This window comes from Silene latifolia, chromosome Y, assembly GCF_048544455.1.
Source record: "Silene latifolia isolate original U9 population chromosome Y, ASM4854445v1, whole genome shotgun sequence".
NCBI lineage: Eukaryota > Viridiplantae > Streptophyta > Magnoliopsida > Caryophyllales > Caryophyllaceae > Silene > Silene latifolia.
Genome location: NC_133538.1, coordinates 47642557 through 47670462, shown reverse-complemented (window position 1 = coordinate 47670462; position 27906 = coordinate 47642557). Strand labels below are relative to the sequence as shown.

General features: G+C 35.5%; 1 protein-coding gene and 1 long non-coding RNA gene across 3 annotated transcripts in view; one reads left to right on the top strand and one right to left on the bottom strand.

Annotated features, from left to right (window-relative positions):
- LOC141633370 (MADS-box protein CMB1-like) overlaps positions 1 to 26327 on the bottom strand; it is an 85318-nt gene extending 58991 nt beyond the window's left edge. For both annotated transcript variants that reach the window (XM_074445859.1, XM_074445860.1), the window contains exons 1-3: positions 25804 to 26327; positions 8427 to 8505; positions 8255 to 8316 (exon numbers count right to left, since the gene is read on the bottom strand). In XM_074445859.1, coding sequence (XP_074301960.1) covers positions 8255 to 8316; positions 8427 to 8505; positions 25804 to 25988 — 326 coding nt within the window. In that variant the 5' untranslated portion in view covers positions 25989 to 26327. The remainder of the gene's footprint in view (positions 1 to 8254; positions 8317 to 8426; positions 8506 to 25803) is intronic.
- LOC141633372 (uncharacterized) lies at positions 11729 to 12219 on the top strand. The gene is made up of 2 exons (XR_012538141.1): positions 11729 to 11815; positions 12092 to 12219. It is a non-coding gene; the product is annotated as an uncharacterized LOC141633372 (long non-coding RNA).
- Positions 26328 to 27906: the final 1579 nt, after the last annotated feature.

Genomic DNA, 27906 nt, shown 5'->3' with positions numbered 1-27906 from the left:
TCGAAAACAACTCTAAAGCCATGTCCTTCCTTCATATGGCATTGGTGAACAAGAGATTAACCGGATTTCCGGATGTACCTCGGCCAAAGAAATTTGGGACACCCTAAGCCTTGCTTTTGAGGGAAGGTCACAAGTTAAAAAAATATTGAGTCGATCTTCTCATGCAACAATATAAAATGTTTAACATGACAAGAGATGAGTCTATAAACAGTTTGTCTTCTCGTTTTTCTAGCATTGTCAATGACCTCAAAAGCCTAGGTAGGGTTTTTGAACCCAAGGACCTAGTTTGTAAAATCCTTCGTAGCCAAACTGAAAAATGGCAACCGAAGGTTACGGCTATTGAGGAAGCAAAGGATCTATCTAAGCTACCACTTAATGAACTAATGAGCTCACTCATGGCTTATGAGTTAACTCTCATAAAGCGCTCGGGTGAATGCTCTAAAGGGAAAGGGCTCGCTCTCTATACTCTCTCAAGTGATCAGGAGGATGGAGATGACGAGTTTGGATTGTTCACTAAAAACATTGTTGGCATGATAAATGATCGAAACTCACAAAGGTATGGCAACAATGCTAACAAACGCCGCTTTCCTAAGAGAAGATCGAGTTCCACAGTGACATCTACTTCTTAAGTTCTTAATTTGTGTCACTGTAGATGATTGTAAATGATTTTGTGTCATTGTAGATCATTTTACAAGATATGATCCCTTACAATGCTAACAAACGCCGCTAGCAAAGGTGGAAGTCGCTAAATTTGTGTCATTGTAGATGATTTTACAAGGTATGTATGGCTCCTCTTCTTAAGTTCTAAAGATCAAGTCTTTGATGAGTTCTTAATTTGGGTAAAAAAGGTCCAAAATAAATTTGGTTACAAAATTATCTCCTTGAGATCCGACCGTGGGACTGAATTTGAGAACTTATCATTTGAAGCTTATTGTAGTGATCATGGTGTTAGCCACAACTTCTCGGCCACTAGAACCCCTCAACAAAAATGGGGTAGTGGAACGAATGAACCGGACTCTTGAAAATATGGGTAGGACTATGCTCATTAGCTCTAAAGTACCAAAGAACTTTGGGCCGAAGCCGTTAACACATCTTGTTACATCTACAATCGTGTCATGATTAGAAAATTCATTGAGAAAACCCCTTATGAATTACTACGAGGTAGAAAACCCAACATCTCACATCTAAAATGCTTTGGTAGTAAATGCTTTGTTCACAACAATGGCAAAGACAACCTTGACAAATTTGACGCTCGTAGTGACGAAGGAATTTTTGTTGGATATTCCGATCATAGTAAAGCTTATAAAGTGTATAACAAGAGGACTATGAAAATGGAAGAAAGTGTTCATGTAATATTTGACGAATCTAGTCTTTTTGTTTCAAATACACAGGTTGTTGATGAGGAAGATGATGAGTATGATGATGACTTTGAAATTGGAATGATTCGACATGATATGGATCAAGTGGTGGTGGAAGAAGATGAGCAACAGTTGGAGCCACTGTTGCTTGAGGATGGTGGCCAAAATTCAGGGGGAACTAATCATCCTCCATCTCAAAAAGATGCTAGCTCATCCAAGGGGAATGTGGATACTGGAGAACAGTCCAACCAAATAATAAATGAGCCACAATCACCTTCACAAAATAACTCTCATGCAACAGTGACATCCACAGTGACACCAGAACCAAATGACGCCTCCAACCCACTTGTTCCTAAAAAATGAAAACACCAAAGTTTTCATCCTCTATCAAATCTAACTAGTGATCTAACCTCTGGGATAAAGACCAGTTCATCGCTCCAAAATTTCTGTGCCTTTGATGCGTTCCTCTCTCAAATCAAACCTAACCATGTCACAGTAGCCCTGACTGATGAATACTGGGTGACAGCCATACAAGAGGAATTGGAGCAGTTCGAAAGGAACAAGGTATGACATCTTATCCCTAGGCCCTCTCAACGTATTGTAATTGGTACGAGATGAGTCTTTCGCAATAAGCTTGATGATGTTGGAGAAATCGTAAGGAACAACAAAGCTAGACTAGTAGTGTAAGGTTTTAATCAACAAGAAGGAATCTATTATGATGAAACCTTTGCATCGGTAGCTAGGCTTGAAGCCATACGAATACTTATAGCTTTTGCGTCTTTTCAAGGCATAACTTTTTCAAATGGATGTTAAAACTGCATTTCTAAATGGCTATCTTGAAGAAGAAGTTTTTGTCGAACAACCACCCGGATTCATAAACAATAAGTTCCCTAACCACGTTTTCAAACTTGATAAAGCACTTTATGGACTAAAGCAAGCTCCTAGGGCTTGGTATGATAGGCTTTCCAAGTTTCTGTTGGAAAACGGTTTTTTACGTGGTTCGGTTGATAAAACATTGTTTGTCAAATCACAAGGTGGCGAACTATTGCTTGTGCAAGTATATGTTGATGACATTATCTTTGGTGCAACTAATAATGTCCTTTATAAATACTTTTCTGATTTAATGACTTCCGAGTTTGAAATGAGTATGATGGGGGAACTTGGACTTTTCCTTGGCCTCCAAATCAAACAAAGTGAACAAGGAACAATGATCCATCAACAAAAGTATTTAAAGGAAATGTTAAATAAGTTTGGGTTGATTAATTCAAATCTTATGCCTACACTAATGGTCCCTAAGATCAAGCTTGACAAAGATGAACATGGTAAGAGTGTAAGTAAAAAGTTGTATCGAGGTATGATTGGTTCATTACTTTATTTGACCGCTACTCGACCCGACATACAATTTAGCGTTTGTGTATGTGCCCGTTTCCAATCAAATCCTAAGGAATCACAATTCAAAGCCGTTAAACGGATTTTTAGGTATTTGATTAGAACACAAGGGCTATTTCTTTGGTATCCAACTCACTATGAACTTGATCTTATAGGATACTCGGATGCGGATTATGCCGGTAGCTCATTGGATAGGAAAAGCACTTCGGGTATTGCTACGTTCTTAGGGCCGTGCCTCATCTCATGGGTATCTAAGAAGCAAAATACCGTTGCCTTATCCACGGCCGAAAGTGAGTATGTAAGTGCCGCTCTTTGTTGTGCACAAATTCTTTGGGTAAGACAACAATTACATGATTATGGTCTTATCTTTGAAACCACTCCAATATTTTTTGACAACACAATTGCCATTAACATATCAAAGAATCCCATACAACACTCACGTACTAAACACATCGACATAAGGCATCATTTTTTACGTGATCAAGTCGAGAAAGGTAATATATGTCTAAACTTTTGTAGAACGGAAAATCAAATTGCGAACATTTTCACAAAACCGTTAGAAAGAGAACAATTCGTAAAACTTCGGTTGAAAATTGGTTTATTAGGTGACATGTGATACAAATTGGATTATTTTTCTCAATGATTGATTAGAGGTTTGATTAACATGTTAATTAAATTAGTAAAATACATTATTTGTTGCATGCAAAATGGACCAAGTAAATTGATTAAACAACTTATTTTCAATAGAGTTTATGCATTGAGCCACCCAAACTCTTTATGTCATATCACCTAATTAATCTCAAACCATCACGCACCTTTACTACACTACACTCAACCGTCCACATTAATCATCACCCCCTCGTAAATCCCACCAACCAAACCTTTACTCCACATGTAAATATATAAACCCTCTATTACCCACTAAACAAAACCACCTCACAACCACTTTGAATTTCAAAACCGTCAAAAGTGCCTCATCCCTTCTTATACTCAAAATGCTCCCAAACCAACATATTCCAAAGATGTCGTCAACTTAAGAAACTCTTTTAACCCCAAATATATTGCAAAAAGAAAATGGCTGCAAAATCCGCTACAAACACTGATATGACCGCTCCTGCTACTACCAAGCCCACCGTTGCACGAAAGAAGACCACTGCTAAAAGAGGTGGTGGGCGCGGCATGGGAGGTCGTGAAAGGAGACCTCCGATCTCGCTACAGTTGGATCCAGAGGTTGATGTTGATACCGATTCGGAGGAACCCACTTTCATGCAATCTGATAAAGTGGGTACAAGGGAAAAATAAGGAGAAAAGGGAAACTAGAGTGAGAAGGAAAAAGAGAAAGAGAGGGAACTCAATGTGAAAGAAACAGAAAATGAGGGAGAATCAAAAGAAAATGAAAAAGAAAGTGTGGGAAAATCAAATGAAGAGGAAGAGAATGAGCACGAAAAAGAGGAAAATGATGAAGTTGGTAATGATGAAACTATGAAGGAAGTTGATGGCGAAAAAGAAAAGATTAATGAAGTTACTGAAATTCTAAAGGAATTAGAAAATGAAAGGGAAGGAGAAACCGGCGATAAAGATCCAACTGAAAGCATTGATAAACTTCCGAAAGATGATGCAACAAAGGGGCGGAATGTTGAAAATATCATCAATGTTGAAGATGGTGATGATCAAGGTGATGCCGAGGAGGTTTTTGATGATGGGCTTGACCCATTGTTCTCTAAACAATCCTCCAGGACTCGATTCAAGAGGAAAATGGTAGAGCTCTTTGGTGATGATGATGATGCGACACCTGAAGCATCTCCTCCAAAACCCAAAACCACCGGTAAAAGACGAAAAGGATCCGGGTCAAAACCTCGGGCACCTAAAAAGCCTAGGTACCCACGGACCATACCCGGTTTGGAAAAGGGTGTGGCTAATGAGGACGAGATAATCGAAGAAAAGGTGCCTCTCAATACATGCATGGACTTGATTGTGACACCGTATAGAGAATCATTCAAGAACGATGTTCTTCATCACGTCAATTCACTTGATCTTCCGGAAGATGTAATAGCTTAAACTATGTCACGGTATGCTCGTTTGTTGCTTTCACAATGAAAGGAGGTACAAGAAATCTTGGTATGATTCTTCTCCTGCTTTCAAATACTTCAAATAAGGTGAATCTCTTGGACAAATACATCCCTATGTATTTATCTGAGATCATTCAATTTTATGCCAGAGTCAGAGTCGATGTCGATGTTGCATCCGGAACTCTTTCAGCCTTTATTAACCAAAAGCCTTTTGTCTTAACTGTTGAAAAACTTGCTGGCCATCTCGACGTATGTCGGGCTTACCACTTACCCAAAATGAGACTGGGGTGAGATTGATGACATTACCTCTACCCAAGTCATGAAAGTTCTTTGACCACATGATGATAATGGCCCAACCAATATCTATGCACTTGAATTAACCGCCCCAATTAGGTTCATTTTCAACCTAGTTTTCCGCAACCTTGTCCCAAGCAATAACAGTCGAGGGAGATGCTCTCTCCTTGACATGCTCCTTATTCATCACATAGTCAAACACAAACCAATCGACCTTCCCCGTCTTATGTTCTACCGAATTCAAGAGATGTCCACCGAATTCCAAAACGGCAACTTTGACAAGAATGTCATGGTACCATATGGCATGTGGCTCTCTATTATCTTTGTGAATGAAGGCTTGGTGATGAAAGGAAGCCTCGCCATTGAAAAATTGAGTGATAAACTGACTTCGAGCCTTCTTTCTCGGATGAATATGGAGATTCGCAATGGGAAGTTGATGAGAAAGAATCAAGGTGTAGGTGATGCTACGGTTGGGTCGACTTTTGATCAGGGGGTAGTTGTTGCCAAGTTGGATCAACTCGTTGGGCATGTGAATCACTTGATCAAGGAAAATGAAAAGCTTAGGGATGAAGTGGCTGATCTCTATACCATGAATGAGGACATATTTGAACGCCTTGATGACAAGAAGCCGAAAGACAAGGCTTAAACCATTGCCTCCCTAATCCTTTTATCCCCCATTGCCTTGGCTTAACGTTTGTTGAACTCTCCTGCAATTTCTGAATGTTTTTTTATTTTGCTCGAACAATATTTGCATGTGGTTTGAATCGTGTTGCTAGTTTGAATATGTTTTATCCCTCCTTGATGATGTCAAGAGGAGGAAGTAGTTCTAATATGCTTATGTGTGATCTTTTAACTCTTAGGCTAACGTTCACCGTGATTATGTCTTAGCTTCCATGATTAGATATTCTACATAGCCAAGCATGTTGACCCTTTCACATACCTTGATCATTTTTGAATTATCTCTTATGTTGAAAGACCAAAGACCGACTAACCATGGGCTAAGGGGGAATATCACACATGTTTGAACTTGTCATCATCAAAGGGGGAATTTGTTAGAACACACTTGGTTGATGATGGCAAGTTTTCCTTGTTATTTGATTGTTTGTTCTTAGTTACAAATGCTTAGTGATTGAAGCAATCAAATGGACTCTCAAGAACGCGTAGCATGATCAAGATGAAGTCAACATGATGTCAAGAAAATGATATGTCCTTAGCCTTAGTCAAAAGTTGTAAGAGTAAGTGTAACATTCTCATTTAAGTCAAGTGGCTGCAAGACCATGCAACAGTGCGCTGCATTGTGGTTTCTGATACTACCGTATGGAGGAACTTTTATATGAAATGTTTAATTATTGAAATTTTTACAAAATTCATATCCTCAAAGTTTTAACATTTGAATTATCAAAGTTTGAAAATAAATCAGAAAATTAAAATCACAAATCTCCATTGTTAAAACCTCTAGATTTGTGCATTTGCTTTTTACCAAAATGGTAAGGTTGAACTTGTCAAAGTTCTAAAGCTATAAAAAAAAATTGCCAATTTGGTAAAGTGTCACATGTTGAGTGTTTTGGGAAAAGTTTTCTGATTTTGATTAAAGACTTGTGCTTTAGTCTACAAGCTAACAGTTACCATCACTCAATGGCTACATATTTTATATTGGATTTAATTAACCTAAGTGTACTTCTTTGATGGTGAAATCCACTATAAATAGTGAGCCTTAACATCATTTATTTCTCAAGACTTTCCAAAGCATTTATTGAGAAACCATGCAAATCATTTGCATTTAAAGTTTTGTTCTTTAAGTATTTGCAAACCGTATTTCTTATTTAAAAAGTCTTCGTTTGTTTTCAAAAGCTGTAAACCTCCAAGTATTAGTTCGCTACACTGTGACATAATGAGTTTGTTCCATGATTCTCGTGTTTAAGTCTTAATCGTGATCTCCATGTTCATTAAGTGAACCGTTGAGATTCAAAGATTCTGTAAACCTGTGAGATAAAACATATAAACTCTTGAAGCGGAGTAGCTTTAAGTTTGAGTGCAATCGGGGTAGATTGGCGAGTTATTTTCATTGTAAAAGTTTAGTTGTTTGAGTAAATTTCTAAATAAGCAATAAAATAACGGTTGGACGTAGGCCTCGGAGTAGAGGCTGAACCAATTTTTAAAACATCGTTTGTTTGTTCATTTACTTTTACGTTCTCTTACTTTGTTCTATCTCGTTTATACATATTTCCTGTTCTATGTCACAGTAATCAATACTGTGACATAGAACCGCTGTACCATCTTGTGAACTTATATTCTATTAAGTTTCTCAAGGTTTGTACTTCAAGGTTCTTCACTTAAGTTATCAATTAACTAAATTAAGAATAATTTTTTTAGAAAGGTACACCTAATTCACCCCCTCCCCCTTTTAGGTGTTTATCGTTCTTAACTCTTCAGTTGATTTGTTTTATTCCGACTCTTTCATTTTCCACTGCAACAACGGAAAGAGCATTTTCTTCGATGATGATCATAAAAATCACACTTAGAAATAATATGAATGACTTAATTTCTAAACAACTTTATAAGAAACAGTATTGAGAATGAAGAGGTGGTTGCTGAATTTGAATTGAGTAGACCTCGTAGAGTAAAATTTAGTTAGGTGTATTGATTTTTAATTTGTATTTTTTTATTGTAAGCGACTTGTTATACATTTTAATTATTAGTCGTCGTACTTTAAATTCCTAGATCCGGCCTTGGATTCAACATAACGTCATGGAAATTATAATCACTAAATTTTCCGTCCCGAATTCATATTGTGACAAGCTGACACCAATTAGCTTTGTTTACTGTGAAGTCAATCATCTCGAGGATAATAGCAATGGTTGTATTTTCATATAATAATTCAAAACACATCATCATACACGAAATTAGTTATTTATTCTCAATGGTAAGAGTTTCGTGCACTCTTTGTAGTCCTCCTTCCCTCACCTTTTTGTGACATGAAAACTCGTTTCCAAAGTTAGAAATCAGTTTTATATAAGGAGTTCTTTATGTATTACGTAGTATGAAACTTCTTATATAGTTGTTGTAAATAATTGTTTCAAAAAAATTTCATGAGTAACAAAGAATATTACAAAAAAAATAGAATACATTTACGTAAAAAGGTACCTATGAGATCGCTGTAGAACATCAACTTTGGCTTTGAGCTTAAGATATTCTTGGTAGCTACCCTGCTCAGGAGTCACCGAGTCACGCCATTATGCATATATACGAGTCGATATGACATTAATTAGAGTAAGTGAAGATACCAAAAAAGAAGGGCACGCCAGCCCAAGTTTACCTCAATCTCTTTGGAAGGTTGGTTTGTTTCAAGGGAACCATAACTGCACCTTTGATATCTCTCCAAAGTTTTGGTTATGCTGACAAAAATTGCTTTACATTAGCAATCCAAGTATTACATATTCATTCTTCTGTTTCAACATTATTACATTTCACCTTAAGTCAAAGTTATATTAAAACAGTCAAATGCACGATTATTTATTGTACTATAACAACAACAACAACATCAAAAAGTAATACTCATATATGTAGGCCTGTTCAAAAACTAGACCGACCCGATAAATCGGACCGAACCGGACCGACCGGTCCAGACCGGACCGGACCTGCTCTCATCCGGGCCGGTCTCCGGTTTTGTGAATGCTAATTTTCGGTCTCCGGTTCGGACTGGTCCAAAACCGGGCTAAGACCGGAGGACCGGTTCAGCGAATATACTGTTATATGCTGTGCATTTCGTCCGTATGCAATTGGGAAGTTCTGCATTTTTGGAAGTGGTGATAATGGGCCATGCATGATTGACAGTTGACAATGACTACGGTTGTTTTATAGGGTATTTAATTAATGTATTTATATTATTCAAATTTCAAAAGCTTTGAAAACTGAAAGATATTGTAGATTTCTAGCCTGACGGTTCATATCCATAAACCGAGTCCAGATTCTCTCCAGTTGCTCCAGTACCCTGTTTAATCCGAAGGCACGTGGCTATGCACATAAGCAAGGGCTAGGATTTTGTCATCAATTAAAATATTGACACTCATCCTTCTAGTTATTTCTCCTCATTAATTTTTTTATTGTAAACTCCATTTCCATAGCCAACTACTGTTTCCTCACCAAATTATCTCTCCTTATCAAATTTCCTCATCAAATCTTGTCATTTTCACATTAACTATTGTTTTATCGGAAAATTCACGTGGTACCCTCGAATTTTGCCATTTTGTACATGGTACCCAACTTTTTAAGTTTGTGCACATAATATCCTTGAGATTTGATTTTCAAGCACAACACGTCCTTTTTATCGTTCTTAATATTTTCAATTGAGCATAAATCATAAACCAAAAATCGGAATTGACTAATTTTTTTTTTCAAATTGATTATCTCTTCGAGATCTATAAATTGATAAAACGAAAATGGACATTCAGAAGTTTAACATAGAAAATATGGTTGATTTGAGATTTCCGTTTAAAAAAACCCCATAAAATATCAGCCGACAATTTTTTTTTCTCAAATCGTTGATTATGAGGAGATAATCATTTTAGGAAAAAAAGTTGGCCGATTCTGAATTCCGGACTCGGAGTTATGCGCAATTGAATTTTTTCTAGCGACAAAAAGGCATGTTGTGCATGAAAATCAAACATGAAGGGTATCGTGTACACAAACTTAAAAAGTTGGGTACCACGTGCAAACTGGCAAACTTCGAGGGTACCACGTGAATTTTCCGTTGTTTTATTGGTTAGGCTAAATACGGATTATTTGGTGATGGTGGTGATGGTTTTGTGACGGCTCGAAATGGGTGACGATTTCGGTGATTTTCTTTGGGAAATGCTGGAAATTAATTTAATTTGTCAATGAATATGGTTTGGGGATGGAGGAGATGTATTTCTAGGTTGATCGTTTTGGTGTGTAGTTGGTTCGAGTTTCTTAGAGTGACAATGGCTTCTTAGAGTGACGGTTCGGAAAAGACCGGTACTGTACAGAGAGATGACGGTAAGGTGCTTTTCCTGTGGATCTTGGGGGTGGATATTTGTGAGAGTGGAAGAGTGTGGCATTATAATATAATTATGGGTTTTTTGATAACTGCTACTACATATAATTCAGATTTTACCAACTGCTACCAAAGTAAAATTTCTTTAAAAACTGCTACCAATGTTGTTGGTTCGGATTAAAACTAACTACCCAATGACCACGAACCTCCTATTTACGCATGAAAAGACAATACTACCCATATTTTACACTCTCCTCACTCATATCATCCCATTACCCAAACTTATCCCTCTTTTAACCTACTTAATTTATTTACTTCACTCATCACTCATTATTCAACCTAAACACAATCCCTTAAACTTCTCATTTTACTCCCAATTAAATTGGGGATTTTGCAACCTAAAATCGTCTAAACCTTATTCTCCAAATCAACTAAATCCCTGATTAGAGTTAAATCCAATCTGAATAACCCAATGTTTTCCAATCCTAGAATCCCCAAATTCGTCCCTTTTTGCAGTTGGCACCCCACAACTATTTAGGAAGGGTTCATTCCCAACGGCTATGTATCTGGAAATGGGTGCAACGGGGTTTCATTAAGCTAGAGTGGTGTTTACATGAGTAGAATAAGCATAAAAGTAAGAGCGGAAACTCAATAAGTGAAGAGATATTGCAGCAACAATGTGCAACAATATTTCCCACCTCACCTGCAATAGGTTACTCCATAATAGAGAAGGAGACGGATAGCAGCAAGCAGCAAGGTGAGAAAATGATTGAAAGCAAGTAAAGTGAGGAGTTGGCAATTAATTATTGTCAATTCCATTGCCCAATTCGACATTGCTACAAATCTAGAAAACGAAAAAAATTAAGAACCCTAATTTGATAATATACTATGGGTATATGAAATGGAGGAAGAAAAAAGATGAGATAGAAAAATTATCTGAAATTGATGATGAAAAAGTTGAAATATGAAATCAAATGAATGGAATAAAGAGAGAGTGAGTGAGAATGAGAATTGAAATTGGTGAAATTTAAGATGAATGAAAGAAGAATGAATTAGAAACACACAAGTGAGGGGGTAAGGGCATTAAAGGAAGAAAAAATAGAACTTAAGATCAGAATTTGAAATGGATGGCTGAGATCATTTCTATTTGCTTCCTAGCCTGATTTGGTAGTTAGTTTTAATCCGAACCAACAACATTGGTAGCAGTTTTTAAAGAAATTTTACTTTGGTAGTAGTTGGTAAAATCTAAATTATACGTGGTAACAGTTATCAAAAAACCCTATAATTATTTAAGTCACCATTGATGAACTTAAGAGGAAGGAAGCAGGGGTCTCTGTATTCTTTTCTTTTTCTAAAAAAAAAAATAATGACAACGAAATATTATGGGCCATAGGATTTTAGAGGCTAAAGCAATCTTAACCCTTGAAAATAACTGGACCCTCCAGTACTTTGACCAGTACTTTGAGGGTACTGGAGAGGATCCAATTCCCCATATACCATAGTTCACACTTCACACGTTTTACACTTTTTGGCTAGGGTTTTTTCATCTTTTTTTTTTCTATAAATAGTCTTACGTTCCTCTATTTGTCTCAATTAGATTGCACATCTTATTTCCATTCACTTTTGAGTTTCTCAAACAAATACCGCACTTTTGCGAGAAGATCGTAAGTTTCTTCACCACAATTTGAAAGGTATGGTGTTAATTTCTGTAATTTAATTTGCTTTTTTTTTCATTTCTTAATTTGGTTTTTTAAATGATGATGATGATGATGATGATGATGATGATGATGATGATGATGATGATGATGATGATGATGATGATGATGATGATGATGATGATGATGATGATGATGATGATGATGATGATGATGATGATGATGATGATGATGATGATGATGATGATGATGATGATGATGATGATGATGATGATGAATTTTTTTATATTAAACATCTATTTTTTTTTGTAGATTTGAAGAAATATGGAACAATAAATGACGAAAAGTTTTATGGAAATCTAAGGAATTGCAAATTTGGAGAATTTACGAAAGCATCGGGACTTGCATGGAAGATTTTATGAAATTAGATTCTTCTGGAATTTGTTTAAATTTGATTATGTTTAAGTTTGATATATATTTTAGATTTTGACAATGCTAATTACCAACAGCAAGATGCTGTTCATTCGTTTGAGTATGAACTTTTATTTGCACAAAGTACTTTGGATTTCTACTTTCGTTTTTTTACATAATCAAAGTACTCATGCGGTCTGAACCGGTCCGGGTCGGGTTAAAACCGGCTGGTCAGGGACGGTCCGGGTCCGGTCAGCTTCAAATCCGGTCCGGTCTCCGGGTAATAGTATTTTCGTCAGTTCGATCTCCAGTCTATCCCGGTTCGGTTCCGGTCCGGTCCGGTTCTGGACCGGTGAACACCCCTACATATACTATGTTTGTATTATTTAGTGACATAAACCACTTTCCGTCGAAAAGGTATTTATGTTCTGATCAAAAATTCCACGAAGCACAAGGAGAAAAGGTATTTATGTTTTGATCAACTATCTGAGCATACCACCTCTGTTGTCCAAACGAGAACCAATAGAACCCTGGTCTCCATACCTATCAATAACCGAGGCAGCAGTCAGTGTCATGCTAATTCCCAGAATATTATTTCAGCAAGTCTCTACTTCATGTAGAGACTAGGTACACATCACTTGAAAAATGGTTCTTTCACTTGTTACAGCCTTTTATAGCCTTCTATAAAGTGCGTTTTTATTTTTCAGTCTTGAAATATCCATGTAGTAACTAACTACCCCCTGAAAGCCATTATGAGCAAACTAGAGCTATCAGGAGGAATAACCAATGACCAATGACCAATTGAACCACCCACCTAAGTGCTTACAACGCGAAGTCCGAACCTCGAACGACCATTAAGTCACGGGCCATGGTAGACTCTGTACCTGACTTTAGTCCAGCACCCCAAACCTGAGTGGATAAGTGTAGATACTCGTATCCGTCGATATTGGGATTTATAGAGAACCCGACAAACACCCGATGATGATAGGACACATGTATTTATTAGTTGTCATTGTCATTATTTGGGTTCGTTTTACGATGTAGAATGAGCATTGTCGACGGAGTATTTTATTAATTTAAATGATATTTAAATTAAAGCTTTTTTAAGGTGAATTCATTTTACTTTATTTTGAGTTTATTTTCTCAAGTTTATTTTATTGAAAATAAAATAAATATTTGATTTGAAAAATCATTTTATGAGTATAATTGATTTGAAAAATCATTTATTTTAATGTGTTAATCGATTTGAAAAATCGAATTTGAAAATCGAAAACTCGTTTTAACCACGCGTTTTGGAGCTCGATTATAGCTCGGTTTTTGAGCCCGTTTTCTTTACGAGTTGGCACGAATCTCGAGTACACTAACCAACCTAGGCCTCTACCCATCCAACCCCAGTTCGAACCCCCATACCCACGGCCCAAATCCCGTCCCAAATACTCCCCAAACAGCCCGCAACACAAGAAGCCCCCCCCCCCTGTTTTGCGTGCTCAAACCCGAGCCCAAAACCCGCTCCAAACACCACATAAACCCGTGCCCATTAACCCTACACCATACCCTAGTATCCTACCCATATTACCCTAGCTTAACCACCAAGAAACAGCCCTCCAAAACCCTACACGAGCTCACAATAGCTGCTGGACAGCAGCAGCGAAACAGAGCAGCCCGACTGCTTGTTGCTCTCTTTTACCCTACTTTAACTCCCTATAAATACCTCCCCTCTGCCATACTTTCATTCCTCTAAGTTCTCCATACATACTACCATCACTTACAAGCTTTAAACTCCAGAAACAAACCCTAATTGCCTCTCAAAAACCCTCGACAAAACCGGCTTACAAACTGAGAATCAGTATGTGTGTCCTCTTTGAAACCGTTCGTTCAACCATCAAACCTCCATTAAAATTCGAGTTTCTTGTTCCAAATTAACCATACAACATCCACCTGCATCTTAGACAGAGATTTACGAGCCAAATTGCCCTTGAGAGTACACGAATCCCCTCGAAAAACAGAGTGTTATACACTCTGTTTTTGCGGCTTTTCCTGTCTGTCCAGTTCTGTTTGTGCTCGTTTTTCGTGCCCAATAACTCAAAACGAGCAGGGATTGTTTTAAGATCTTTGTTCTCCTCTCTTTCTAGTTTTCAAAACATCTTTTAAATCTAATTTTCACCGTGAAACGAGTGAGAAATTGCAGTTTGAAAGTTGCTGTCCAGATTTGCAAAAAACGTGTTATTGCTTTGTTCCTTCGTCGACGACGGCCTCTCGAGATAAAATATACGATCGATTATGAACCAAGACGGTGTCAACGATACATGTAGGTTGAGGGTGCATCAAATCCTCCTCTTCTCCTTTTTATTTCGTTCTTTTATGTTTTTTTTTTTATTATTGTTTATCGTTTTGTTTATCGTTTAATATCATTAACTATGAAACTAGTTTAGTCCGAGTATGAGTTAAAGTACCACCACGAACACCCGCGTTGACTTGAGATGGGAAAGAAATCCGCCACATCGGTCGGTCGTACACCCCGTCTCATTTACATATCCTCGTGTTCAAGGTAGGGCATTAATAAAACGATTTCTAACTTCGTTCCTCGCTTTTGATCCCTCGTTTGTTCCGACCAATTCGACCTACCCTAGGACCCGTCGCATGTTAGTTTGACCCCTGTTTGTTAACATATGATTCACTTAGACGACTTTAGATCGATTAAATAACCTAATTAGACATGTTAGGGTGCATCGACATAGCTTTAAAAATCGATTAACAAATCTACAACCTAATTGAACGCATCTCTCTTTTCACTTGATTTCTCGCTAGCATAGGAGTGCGTGATTAGCACCTTCTTATTAACACTCGATGAGTTTAACTTAATTAGCGAACTTGCCCTAATTCGACCCTTTTAGGCCGTGTAGAACACTCGGTTTTAGGCGAAGCCTTCTGACCTCTTTTATCATCAATTTCTAATGTATATCCCATATCGCTTTGCAAATCTATTTAACCTAATGAACCTAACCTAGGAACTAGGGTGGCCGTGCCTGGGGCCGTGTGCTTGGCCGTGCCTTCTGTCATTCTTGCTTCATCTTTACATCGTTTATTCATCGTTGTTTTGTATTTTGTAATTACCTTTTGCTTATCGAGTCGTCTCTTGTAATTCACTTGTAATTAGTTTTCTTTTGGGTCGAGTCAATCGATTTATAAAAACCTTAGTCTTATTTGGTTAGATAGTTGTGCTCCAATTCATGTAAGAGCGTAGTAAATCGCATGTTGTTTAAAGCGACATGGCCCGATTTATGCTAATGCATGCTTTGGTGTGTGGCCCTATGTCTAATTCGATAAGATTAAGTGAAAGCACGCATTACGGGGAGTGACCTAAGGCCGTGAGGCATGTAAGCCGTGGGCCACCCCCCTTGTGCACGTTTTCCTAGGCCGAATTAGCCGTGTAGTGTGTCGTGTATGGTTTTGTGTATAGCGTTGTATTTTAGATCGAGTTGTATCTTTAGTTTCTTGTTGTGTCGGCATGAAATGCCTGGGTTGTAATAGGATAGATCCCAACGGCTCCCCCATTCCCCCTAAGCCTTGTTTGTTTCGTTTATATGTTGTTAGATCAATCAACCCACATGCTAAATTACAACTTTGACAAAGTTAGTTTAGTTGCATCTAAATCGACATAGAAACTTCACATGTTAGGGTTTTAAAATGATGTTTGCATATCATATATCGCAGTAGCTACGTCCTTGTTTGAAATCCGATACTTGACTTAGTAGAGGCCGTTATCGACGGGCGGGGTTAGGTGTCCTTATGGGCTTCCTAACACGTACCCTCACCCCTTACTCAAGATCTATGGTTTGTGGATTCGTCTAAATACCATTGGATTACGAGAGTCATTCAAATCGAGTGATATAGGGTACAAGTCTTTATCTTTAATCATTCGTAGTCGATTGGCTTTATGCTTTTCGATGAAAGGTGTAAAGTTGACTTGAACGGTTCCAAGTTCCCATAAAACTTGGTGGCGACTCTAATTTGTCTTAATTCGATTCGAAAGAACCTCGAGTCGATAATGCCTAGTGTGGATCCCGCGGACGCAGTTCCCGAGGGCCTTGTCCACAATAAGAACACCCTGAACCTAAAGGAAGACATGGGAAACCAGAGATGGACGTTGCGCACTGGTAGGGCTACCAACATAAGGGGGATAGGAGTAGGCCTAAAAGTCAGGCACCTGAAAGTTAGGCACCTGAAAGTCAGGCATCTGAAAGTCAGACACTCAAAAGTCAGAAACCTGCAAACATCCGAAACCAGGCAGGTCCCCAGCCGGGGACCGGAACCTGGAGGCAGACGCCTTCACAACCCTGGTGGCAACATTCAAGCCAGGTCTCTTATCAACTATACTTATGGTTTTATGTGTTACAATCAACGTTAAACAAAGAGGAAGAAGATTCATATCCATAGGCACATAAGCTGCCCCTGAGGTAGTCAGTGTATTTATGATCTCATTACTTAATTTATATTTTGAACAATTACTGCTTTGAGCGTCGAAGGGTCGTTGGCTATGCCAGCTGCCAGCCCTAGCAGAAATATTTGTTGCAGGACCATCATGAGATCTCTTTGCCAACAGGAGTGGTCACACGGGCTCGAGAACCTGCCACGCCTCCCCCAGATCAAATCGCTCCTTCTGCAGAACACAGAACACTTCCTGTAGAAATCATTCTACGTGCAGGACCAGCCTTTCAGCATGCATATTAGGCCACCCGGCCTGCAGATCACCTTGATTGCAAAATACTTTGCCTCCTCCTGCAAATCAGATTACTCTACCAGCAGAACAGCTTGTTGGGACAGCTTGTTGGGAGAACCACTTCTAGAGGAGTAGCAAGGAGGTAAGCGACTTCTAGAGGACCAACAAGGAGGTAAGATATTCAGTAAGTTGATTGTTTATTATCTTGTGCTGTAACCCTTGGCAGGATATGAATAAGCAACTTGGGGGCAACCCAATCAATGTACCGCCAATACGTAAAAGTTCCTAGCACCTTGAATATCCAGGAGACGGGCAGCATGCTGCAGAACACATCCTTACAGCTAGGGTTGAGCAAAAAATATCCGATCCATTTTTTTTCCAAATCCGATCCAAAATCCGAATAAAATAATCCGAATATATGGATACCATTTAAATTGGATATCCGATCCAGTTTTTCCGAATAATCTGGATCGGATGTGGATTGTGATTTTCTTAAAACCGAATATCCGAATCCGATCCGAATTTTAAAAAATTATATATATATATATATATATATATGAAAACTTTATGTTTAGTTTATGCGGTTTTTAGACTAGTTTTGAAATTTGTAATAAAGACTTGTAATTTATGAAATTAAGACTTGTAATTTATGCGATCAAGACTTGTAATTTATGCGATCAAGACTTGTAATTTACGTGATCGAAGACGCTACCTTTTTTAGTGGGTTGCAAAATGCCAAATGGACCGAAATTGCCTTTAGTTTTAGTTTGCCAATAGTCCAATACCACCAGCCCCGGTGGACCCGGTGGAATTTTTACTGTAAATTTAAATCCGGATCGAAACCGGTTTCCGAAATCTGTATCTCCGACTTTTCTGATTACAGATTTTCGGATATCCGAATTATTCGGATCAGATGTGGATCAGGAAAAATGATAATTTTAAATTCGGATATCCGATCCGGTTTTACTCAGCCCTACTTACAGCAGCTTCCTGAAGCAAAAATCATAACAATACATCCTACCATTAGCCTGGTCCGCTGGGGACCAGAACGTGAAATAACAAATAACAAGCAGAAATGCATGCCCTCCACAACAAAGCTGTGAAAGTTGTGCAGGGGGCAAATACTACATTGTCCGTTTGGCAGCCAAAAACAAAAATAAACCAGCAGTCTAACGGGGAAGCTGAATTGTTATGGAGAACTTGAAAATGAAGAAACTGAAGGCAGAAAATCTCCAGTAGAGGTTCTAGTATCTAGTCACTGGTATGGATGTATAATAGGGAAACAGAACCAGGTGAAGAAGATAAGAAGGCAGAACAAATCAACAAAGGAGAAAAAAATCCCACTGATAGGAATACAATCACCTTGACAGATGTACAATCCCCCTTATAGGAATCTCCATACCTGGTGGAGAGTGTTGTTGGTCGTGGGGCGTACAAACAGTTTGCAAGGTCAACTTATACACAAACCATGGGACATTCTTCACCTGATGACGTATCACGTTTAATAAAGTATTGATACCTTAGTGTTCAGAGGAATAGTCCAAAAAACCAAAAAAAAAAAAAAAAACTTTTATAAAAAAAACGGTATACTTATACCAATGGTTTGCTTTCAAAACCAGGGGTATTTTTCTTACTTCTTTTTAGGTTTTTTTTGGAAGAAAGACTCTGAGCTCTAACCTCCATGACACGTTAGGGGTGGTACAACAAGACTAGCTCCTGATCGCGGCGTGACAAGGCACACGACACTCCAACATGCCTAACCTAATTCCTGAATCAGGCACCCTCACGAGGCGGGTAGACACGAAATGGAGCTTTGCCGAACCTTAGAGCTCATGCAGCTACCCCGGATAACAACCGCAAGGTAGCTACCGACGTCGAGTACTCAATGTAGTCATGGTCCCAGCATGCATGCAACAAAAGGAGTTGAGGGATTGCTCATCAACCAGCGTCCTGCAACACTCAAATGGTCCTAGAACGACGATAAACTTACCTAAGATACGCCACTGATGGCTCAAACATGATGAACACACCTTGCGTCATGAACAAGGATAAGTAATCGACAACATATATCCTGCTCCCTGAGCAAAACTGTTTTAGAACTCCGTCTCATTAAGGCCTAAATAATATATCTTTACTAAAGTATTTTAAGTCATTTAATAGTTTTAAGTTTTAATTATAGTGACTTATCTATTTTAAAGCCCTTGAATTTATTTTATACTTTTGAAAGTGAAGTCTAAGCTTTTGGTTTTGAAGAAATAAAAGTGTAGTTCACTTACGAACCTGTGAAATAATATACTTTGAATAAGAGACTATCTTTGAGATATTTTAAGTTTGGAATAATTAAAGTAAGGGCAAAGAATAAGGAACTAAGGCATACGGGTTCTTATACAGCTATATGATTGGGTATCCTGCGGGCGGTACAAATTGTCGTAAAGTCATGTACATGTACTTAGACTAGGACTTCGCACTGCGTGGTAAGACGTGTCCTATTATAGCTTGTTGTCTAGTGAGTGGACCTGGAGTTGGTCACCTTTGCGTGACACTGGGTTCCCGAAACTAGTGTAAGATGCTGCGGTGTCAAGGAGTATAGCGAAAGTGAAAATCTAGCCTGAACTATATTATTTTCATTCTGTCATTTGAGGAATTTTGCTTTTAAGCATGCAACACGTTTATCTTAAGCGTGAGTTTGATAATTTATTTTCGTTACATATGTTTTGATATTTCAATCTATTTTTGATATATTATTGCTGCTGTAACATTTATATCATGTGATATGGCTGGGAGGACGTCGAGTTACTCCCCACTGATTGTGGCTGTTATGTTTATAACATGACAGGTATTAGCTTTGCTGGGGATTTCTGTGTGAGCTAGCGAGTAGTTTGCAGATCCTACTCTGTTTTTCTGCTTTCTTTTTTGGTTTAGTCTTGAACACTTTTGGAAGTTTTCTTTATTTTCGCCTTTTTTATAAAAGTGGCATTTGTTTAGACTTGACCATTTAATTTTATGCTTGAGAATTTTATACATTCTCAATTTAGAATAGTTAGAACTTTTATCTTTGTGTATTTAATCCCATTCGACAGTGTTTCCGCCACTGTTTTGCACTAGATTTTATAGGGGATTACACCCCATCACTTAGGGCTCCTATACTTTTAGGGGAGGTCCCCAAGAAAATACAAAGATTTTTTTGTGTTTTTTTGTGGAGGTTTCCAAAATGTTGTGAGTAATTTAATTTTTTTGGGGAACCTCATTGTTGCGCACATGATATTATAAAATGGGGAGGGTAGATGAAAAAGTTAGTGAAGAATGTGGTGGACGAATAAGAAAAGGAGAGATAAAATATGGGGAGCCTCACCATTGCGGATGCTCTTAATATACCATATTCCTAAATTATAACGTCGATATCTTAATATATCGACACATATCTCAACATGTATATAATGATCGTTTTGTTGATTTGACGTAAAATGTAATGACCCGACTCGCCACCGTCATAACACAATCTCAATACGATGGGATGCTCTCTCTGGGCCCATTATTTGTCCTCACTTAAGCCCCAGAAGGAAAAGACCTTGTTACTAAGTGGTGGGTAGAATCTATTATAAGTTTTTCAAGATCTCCTTACTCTTTCCAAGTGGGACAACTTCCCTCACATTTTATGGGGTGTTACATAAAACTTTGAGATGCATGTGAAATAATATTTAAAATAAAATTTTACATCCGAATTTAAGTTGGATATATAAACTAGTTGGTTTTATCATAAGAGAATTTATTTCAGGGTTATTTTGATTAACGCACTTATATCGCGGGTGAAAATCGAACCCTCAATTTTATGGTTGGAGTAAGAGAGCTCTTACTACTTCAGCTAACTATTGTTCTCATATTTCATGGTTATTTTGAAGGATCAAGGAGGAGTAGATAAGTCAATTTCTCTATTTTTTTTATCGTTTGAGAAATCATATAAATTGACAATTTGTCCTTTCGCCAAAATGAAAAACAACAAAAAAACCCTCACTTTACACTTTCTGTTTTTCAATCCTCACATTTTATCTAAGGCAACCAAGTAATGAAATCCGTAATATTTTAAGGAGAATTCATGAATCACAAGAGAAATCTACCTATACAAACTTTCCTATATTTTACTCATAAAAAAAATGTGCTCTGTAATATTTATTTGCGTACTCCGTAAGTCCATAATACTTTAGCCTAATTGGCGAGTTGAAATCCTCTGTCCCATTTTGTCCCATTTTTAGGGTAGGGGTATTAGCCTACTAGGTTACATTAGTTTTTGATTTAAATTTGTTTTACGGAGTACATATTAATACTCCCCAAGTCATTATAAACTGAAAATCTCCTATCTATAAAAGACAAAACATTTAGAGGCTTCTTATTTCCAGCTTCATTTTTGGTTAAATGGGGCCCACGATCATTTATCTCAATTAATTACTCTCTCCTCCTACCATTTATTCATTCATACTTCCTCCATTCAACTCCACTCTACCTATTTCTATTTTCGACACTATTCACATGTGCACATTCAATCTCGATTTTCTCTCAATACATAAGTGAAAATATATTCATGTGAGATCTTGTTTGATTCGTCTTTACAAGTACATTAAAAATATCTAACTTTTATAATTTTTGCAAATACGTAGCTAACAATATTTACCGCGTAAAACACGCGTTGACGAACGTGCAAAAGAAAAGTGGTAGAGTGGAGTTGAATGGAGGAAGTATGTTATGTTTATGATAAAAGTTTATTTACATAAAATTTTATGCTAAAAAGGAAAATACAAAAAATAAAAAACGAAAATCTGAACAAAAATTCATATATTCAACGACTAAAAATTAATAAATTTCAAACTAATTAATTAAAGAATAACAAATCGAATGAATAATAATAACTAAAATATAGACAAGCAAATTATACACCATATTTGACACAAAGATCCAGATTATAATATCTTGATGAAAAAACCAAAAAAAACCATTAAAATTAATTATGGCAAAAAAATTATGAACACTTATTTTGCATGCGGAAAAAATATTAATTATCGGGATATTTTAGTTACTTACAAAAATCCCAATAATATTTTTACAAGAACATAACCAAAAAGAAATGTAAATATGATTTTCTAAAAAACCAACTTAGGATTTAAACCGTAAGTATAATTTTCATATTTATATGTATTTTTATCGGCTATTATCCGTTTTAAGTTTAAAACGAGTCAATATCAACCTCACGGATATATAGGACAAATATTTTAATTTCCCATGCATAATTCTTTTGTTTTGTCTTATTCATCCTATATATATATATATATATATATATATATATATATATATATATATATATATATATATATATATATATATATATATATATATATATATATATATATATATATATATATATATATAAAACCCGTACGAAACTTAAATGGATAGTGTCATCTTAAATAAGAATTTGTGTATTTTTATAATGTCGAGCTAATACGTTGTTTTTACTTACGTCTAAGTTAAGCGTATAAATTCTCTTTACTTTTTTACATCGGTATAACTTTAATACTAAACTCATATTTTTATTAAACTTATTCACCTTTTTATTAATTTTTTCAATTTAATAAAATTAAACCCGTACATTTTTTACATGGGCGTAAAACTAGTAAATTATAAAAGTGATAACAAACCTCTTAAGTTTGTTCAATTACGAGATGAGCCTTTAACTTTAAAGGCTTGTAACTAACCTTGTACTTTAGCCAAAAGTAAAATTAAACCTAATTTTATTTTTTTAACTTAACACTTCTGATAAAATTATTTTATACTTTAAAAGTTCATCACACATATACATCTAACTCTTACAATTTTCTAAATTTATACTATACAATTCGATATAGATTTTAGAATATTTCTCTTAATTTACCAATTATTATACAACTCATATAAATTTAATTACTTTATATAATTTGTTCATGTAAAAATTATTTTTATAATAAATTTCTATAAAAGTAGAATAAGTTTGTGAATTTTTTTTGTGTGGTTAGAAATGGTATAAATTAACATCCCTTTACTATAAAAGCTAAACTATTTAGAAAGTTCTTATTAGGCTCTGTTTGGCACGACACTTCAGGTACCTTTTTTGACTGAAGTAGCTTTTTTGACAAAAATTTCAGGTAGCTTATTTTTTTGTAAGTGTTTGACAAGTAGCTTATTTGCACAAATAAGCTACCTGAAATGAAATGCTACCCAGGGTAGCATTTGAGATTTCAGGTACCTGATCCTGCTTTAAATTACATTATTACCCCTTCAATTTATAATATTAAATAATTATTATATACTTTTACGTCATTTCACAAAAATAAGCTACCTTTTCAGTTTGTTTGCCAAACATAATTTTACATAATCAGCTACCTTACCAGTTCCTAATTTTCAGCTACCTTTTTAGGTTTTAGTTAGCTTTTCAGTTTTCAGGTACCTTTATGAAAAAAACTTTAGTTTATGTGGGACCCCATCTTTGTGTGTACATAATTAATTACCCTCTCTCCTCCCATCAATTAATATTCTCCTACTTCCCTACCTTACACTTAATTCAAAAAGTTTTACTTAAATTTCTTTCTCTAACATTGTATTAACTATATACAAACACACAATAGACTTATAAATAGACTATATTTTATTAAAACAATGTGAAAAAAATCCATCAAATTTCCCTTTCTTTACACAAAGTTAGTTCAAACCTAAAAAAAAACATAGCTTTGCAGAAATAGAATTAATAAAATATAAAAAATATACCCATATAAAAGTAAAAAAATATTTTAAGTAAAAGATCAGATTTTTATAGTAAAGAGATTACATAAATCACTTATTTGAAGGAATACATACATCTAATGAATGGAAACGCATATATAAAATAGATATATTAATTCAATAAATATAAAAAAAAATAATTTTAAAAATAAACCAAAATACATCGGATAAAACTAAAAAAACATGAAAAATATTGACTTTTGGATTAACAAAGATAGAACAAACCTTAAAAATTAAAAAAAAAATTAGGGAATACTTACTAGATGACTAGATCTACAATCTCCATTTTAAAATAGTGAATTTAAATGTTTTTTGATCCAAAAAGACTTCCTATACTTGAGGCGATTATCTAATGAACATGGTGAAGATTAAGTTCGGAACATGATTTTAGGGAAAAGATGAATAAAGCAATGTTCTCAAATAAAATAAATTTCTGGAAAAAGGAAATAGGTTTGGATTTTTGATGGTGAGGTGAGGGTCAAGGTCAAACGGTAAAAATGTGTCTATTTGTTTTTTTTTTTTTTTTTTTTTTTTTTTTGGTATAAGACTATGTCTATTTGTGAGAGGGTGAGAAAATGAGCAAGTGAAAGTGTTGAGAGAAAGGGTGAGATAGGGTAGGGTTTTTGATTAAAAAATGGATTTATAGGGGCTGTTTGGTTCAAAAGATCAGAATGGATTGGAATGGAATGAGATACCATGAGGAGATGGATTCAGAACCTCATACCCATTATTTATTGTTTGGTTCACTCTAAAATTGTATGGAGGGGGAATGGAGTTAGAAACCTGAGTGGGAAGCTGGGTATGGGATTCCAAGGGGTTGGGGTGGAATTAGAATCCATTAGGATTCTAACTCCATTCCAAAATGTTCCAACCAAACAATAGAATCACTCAAATCCATTCCATTCCATTCCAACACCCCCAACCAAACACCCCCTAATTTGTATTTGTGGACTAAATTATCTCATTCAAAAAAATGAGTTTGACGGACACAGTGCATTTGGGGCAAGTAAATGTAGCCCACCGAAATGAAATTTCATGAGAAGTAAGACTGACCAATTAATCCATATGAACATACAATTGCTAACACCCATTAATGTGCTACCTGTAGCTAATATGGTAACTGGACACCGTCCACGACCTCTGAAATTAACTAATATGAAATTCGAGTGCATATTATCTGTATTAATTGACACACATTAAAATTATACATGGCTGACAAATCATAAAAACATATCTATAGATCTCATATTAATTTCATGTCATATAAATTAATATTTACTCTACTCATTTGAATTCTATACGTTTGTTTAATATATATGAGATATATTTTAATAAAACATATAAAATATAAGTGAACGGAGAAATCATTTATACTTTATATTTTAATTGAAACGAGTCAACAAAAAAGCCAATTGTTATTGCCTTTTTATGTTCATATTATTAATATTCTTAGTTTCTTACGACATGCTACAACACATCTAAGTTTCACCATTACAGTGTCGTATCAAACTATCAATTAATATATCTCAAGTTCTCAACCGGTGCATTTTTTTGCACATGTATAAAACTAGTAAAATTATAAAGAATTGATTTGATCTAATTTTTTTATTAGTTTAAAAAGATTAATTATTGCTTTCCAGTAAATTTAGAAGGCTTAATTTCACACTTAAACAACTGAAAGGGGGTTATTAATTATCGATCTGGCCGCGAATAAACGATAGAGTAGAAAGAATTTTGGAGCTTATTAAGAAAATATGTAGTGATTAAGTTGTAAAGGAGTAAATCATGAGCTTAATGAACCAAATAAGAGATCACATACAATAATCATGTTTTTTAATTATTATTAATGGAAAAACAAGGTTTTTTGATAGATCCTCCTTAAGCAACACGTTTATAGATAGAAAAAAGCAGGAAAGAAATGCCCTATACTAAAAACTAAACACAAAATATACACAAGTTGTTTGGTAAGAAAAATTCTTGTATTCTCCGGAAAGTACGGTACTATCGATCAAGAATAAATAATAGATTAATTAATATTTAAAAACTGAGGGAAATTATTAATTAAATAAAAAAATAAAAATAAAAATACCTGGAGGAACTGCAAAATTCATAGAGCTTGCCACGGTTGGAGAAAATAATAAGAGCAACTTCAGCATCACAAAGAACAGAAAGTTCATAAGCTTTCTTAAGCAAACCATTTCTTCTCTTTGCAAATGTTACTTGCCTATTTATTTTGTTCTCTATTCTCTTTAACTCTACTCTTCCTCTCCCCATCTTTTATATCTATATGTATTTGTATAAATATATATAAATACAAATTGTTGCCAAGTTATTTTTACTAGAAAGAAATCAATTCTAATATTATACTAATTATGGAATCCAATTCCTCTTTTGGTTTTTCAACTATTTCTAGCCCATTTTCCTTTTTTTTTTTTTTTTTTTTTTTTTTGTAAAAATGTTTCTGAAATAATATTGGTAGGTAAGAGACTAGAGAGAGTAGAAAGGCAAGTGAGAGGAAATGGAAACCCTTTCAGAGTACTTTTGTTATTTGTTGTAGGGAGGGCCTGGGTGTGAAAGAGTACCAATGACATTACTAATATTGTTCCATTGGGCAGGAGTTAGATACGCGTTTCATCTTTGGTTTTAAGATAATACACTTTGTATATCTATCATTTACATGTGTTCACTTAATCTACCCATGATAAACATTTAAGGCACTATGAAAACCTTACATTTTTAATTTAGATGATTCTTTTAAAAGCTTTGACAACGATAATACTCCTCCTTTTCCGTCTTTTCTTCCCTATTTTCGTTTTAGGCAATATGTAAAAGTGGCAATCTAGACTTCAAAGAGGGTGATCTCGCGCCAATCTCATCCCGAGCATCCAAGACAGCTTTTCAAATCTAAGCTGCTATATAATCTGCTCCTCAATTAACCGGAAATATTAATTGGTTCATTACAGGACGTCATCAATTAAAGCAAACATCATTTTATTTTTGACATGACACAAACACACGTCAACCAAAGGTTGAGTATAGAAAACAAAACAATGTATAAAAATAGCAAAATCTACAATAATCGATTAATATACACAATTACATACAGAGACGAAGCACATGCCTGGCCAGGCGGGTCATGGCCCGGGCGGGTTTTCCGAAAATTTTCTACACTTAAAAAAAATTACTAAAAATTTTAAAAAAATCTGTCCTTCCTTTTCTGAATCATCTCCATATTCATTGTTGCCATAACAAATAGAAACATAGTTAAATTTGTATAGAAATTAATTGCAAATAACTACCACAATTAAAAAAAAATTAAAATTTTCTATGTTATATATGGTAAAAAAATTTATAAGTACTACTGGAAAACAAAGTTAATAAAACAAAGGGCCATTATACAAAAAATCGAGTCTCCATTGCCGATTTGCGTTGATAGGAAGTAGATACTTCGGAATTTGGAGATCAATTTCAAGTAATTTCTTATCAAATTTATTTTTTTCCTTTCGATTTGCAAACTTAGTGTCTAGAGGTGATTGAAATTTCAATTAAACTGCTTACTCTTTATTTTCATCGCAAAATTCATAAACATAGATAGATTACTTACCTTATTGTAAATAATGAAAGTAGAAATCAAAAATAATTGATTTTGTATTTTTTTTTTTGGTACATTGATTTTGTATTTTTCAGATGATAGAAAATTGAAGATGGAGTTTGCTCCGTATAGGCTTACTACATAGAAATGGGAGCAATAATTTGTCTAATTGGATTTAGATGTATGGTGGGTCCGTAATTTTTAGGGACTTAGGTGAATATAATTTTGCCCTTCAATTATTTTTGATTTCTTCTTTCATCAAATAAAATGTTACATCATAACTTTAATGTTATATAAGGAGTATATTTTTTAAAAGTTATAATATGTAAAAACTCCAACTAAACTCCAACAATAATTGAGTTTTTCGAGAGGAAAAATGGTGAAATTTCGACAAATGAGACAAATGAATCGTCAACAAATACACCTACGAGAGTAATATTTTATTACATAAAGCCTTCATGTGAAAGCGATTTTATAGTTAACATAACAAAAAATTTCGACCCGGGGTGAAATTTGGTCCGAGCTTCGTCCCTGATTACATAGTAAACAATCCTCCACACCATCCCCCATATCACGACACACAGCCACTCCGGGACACAA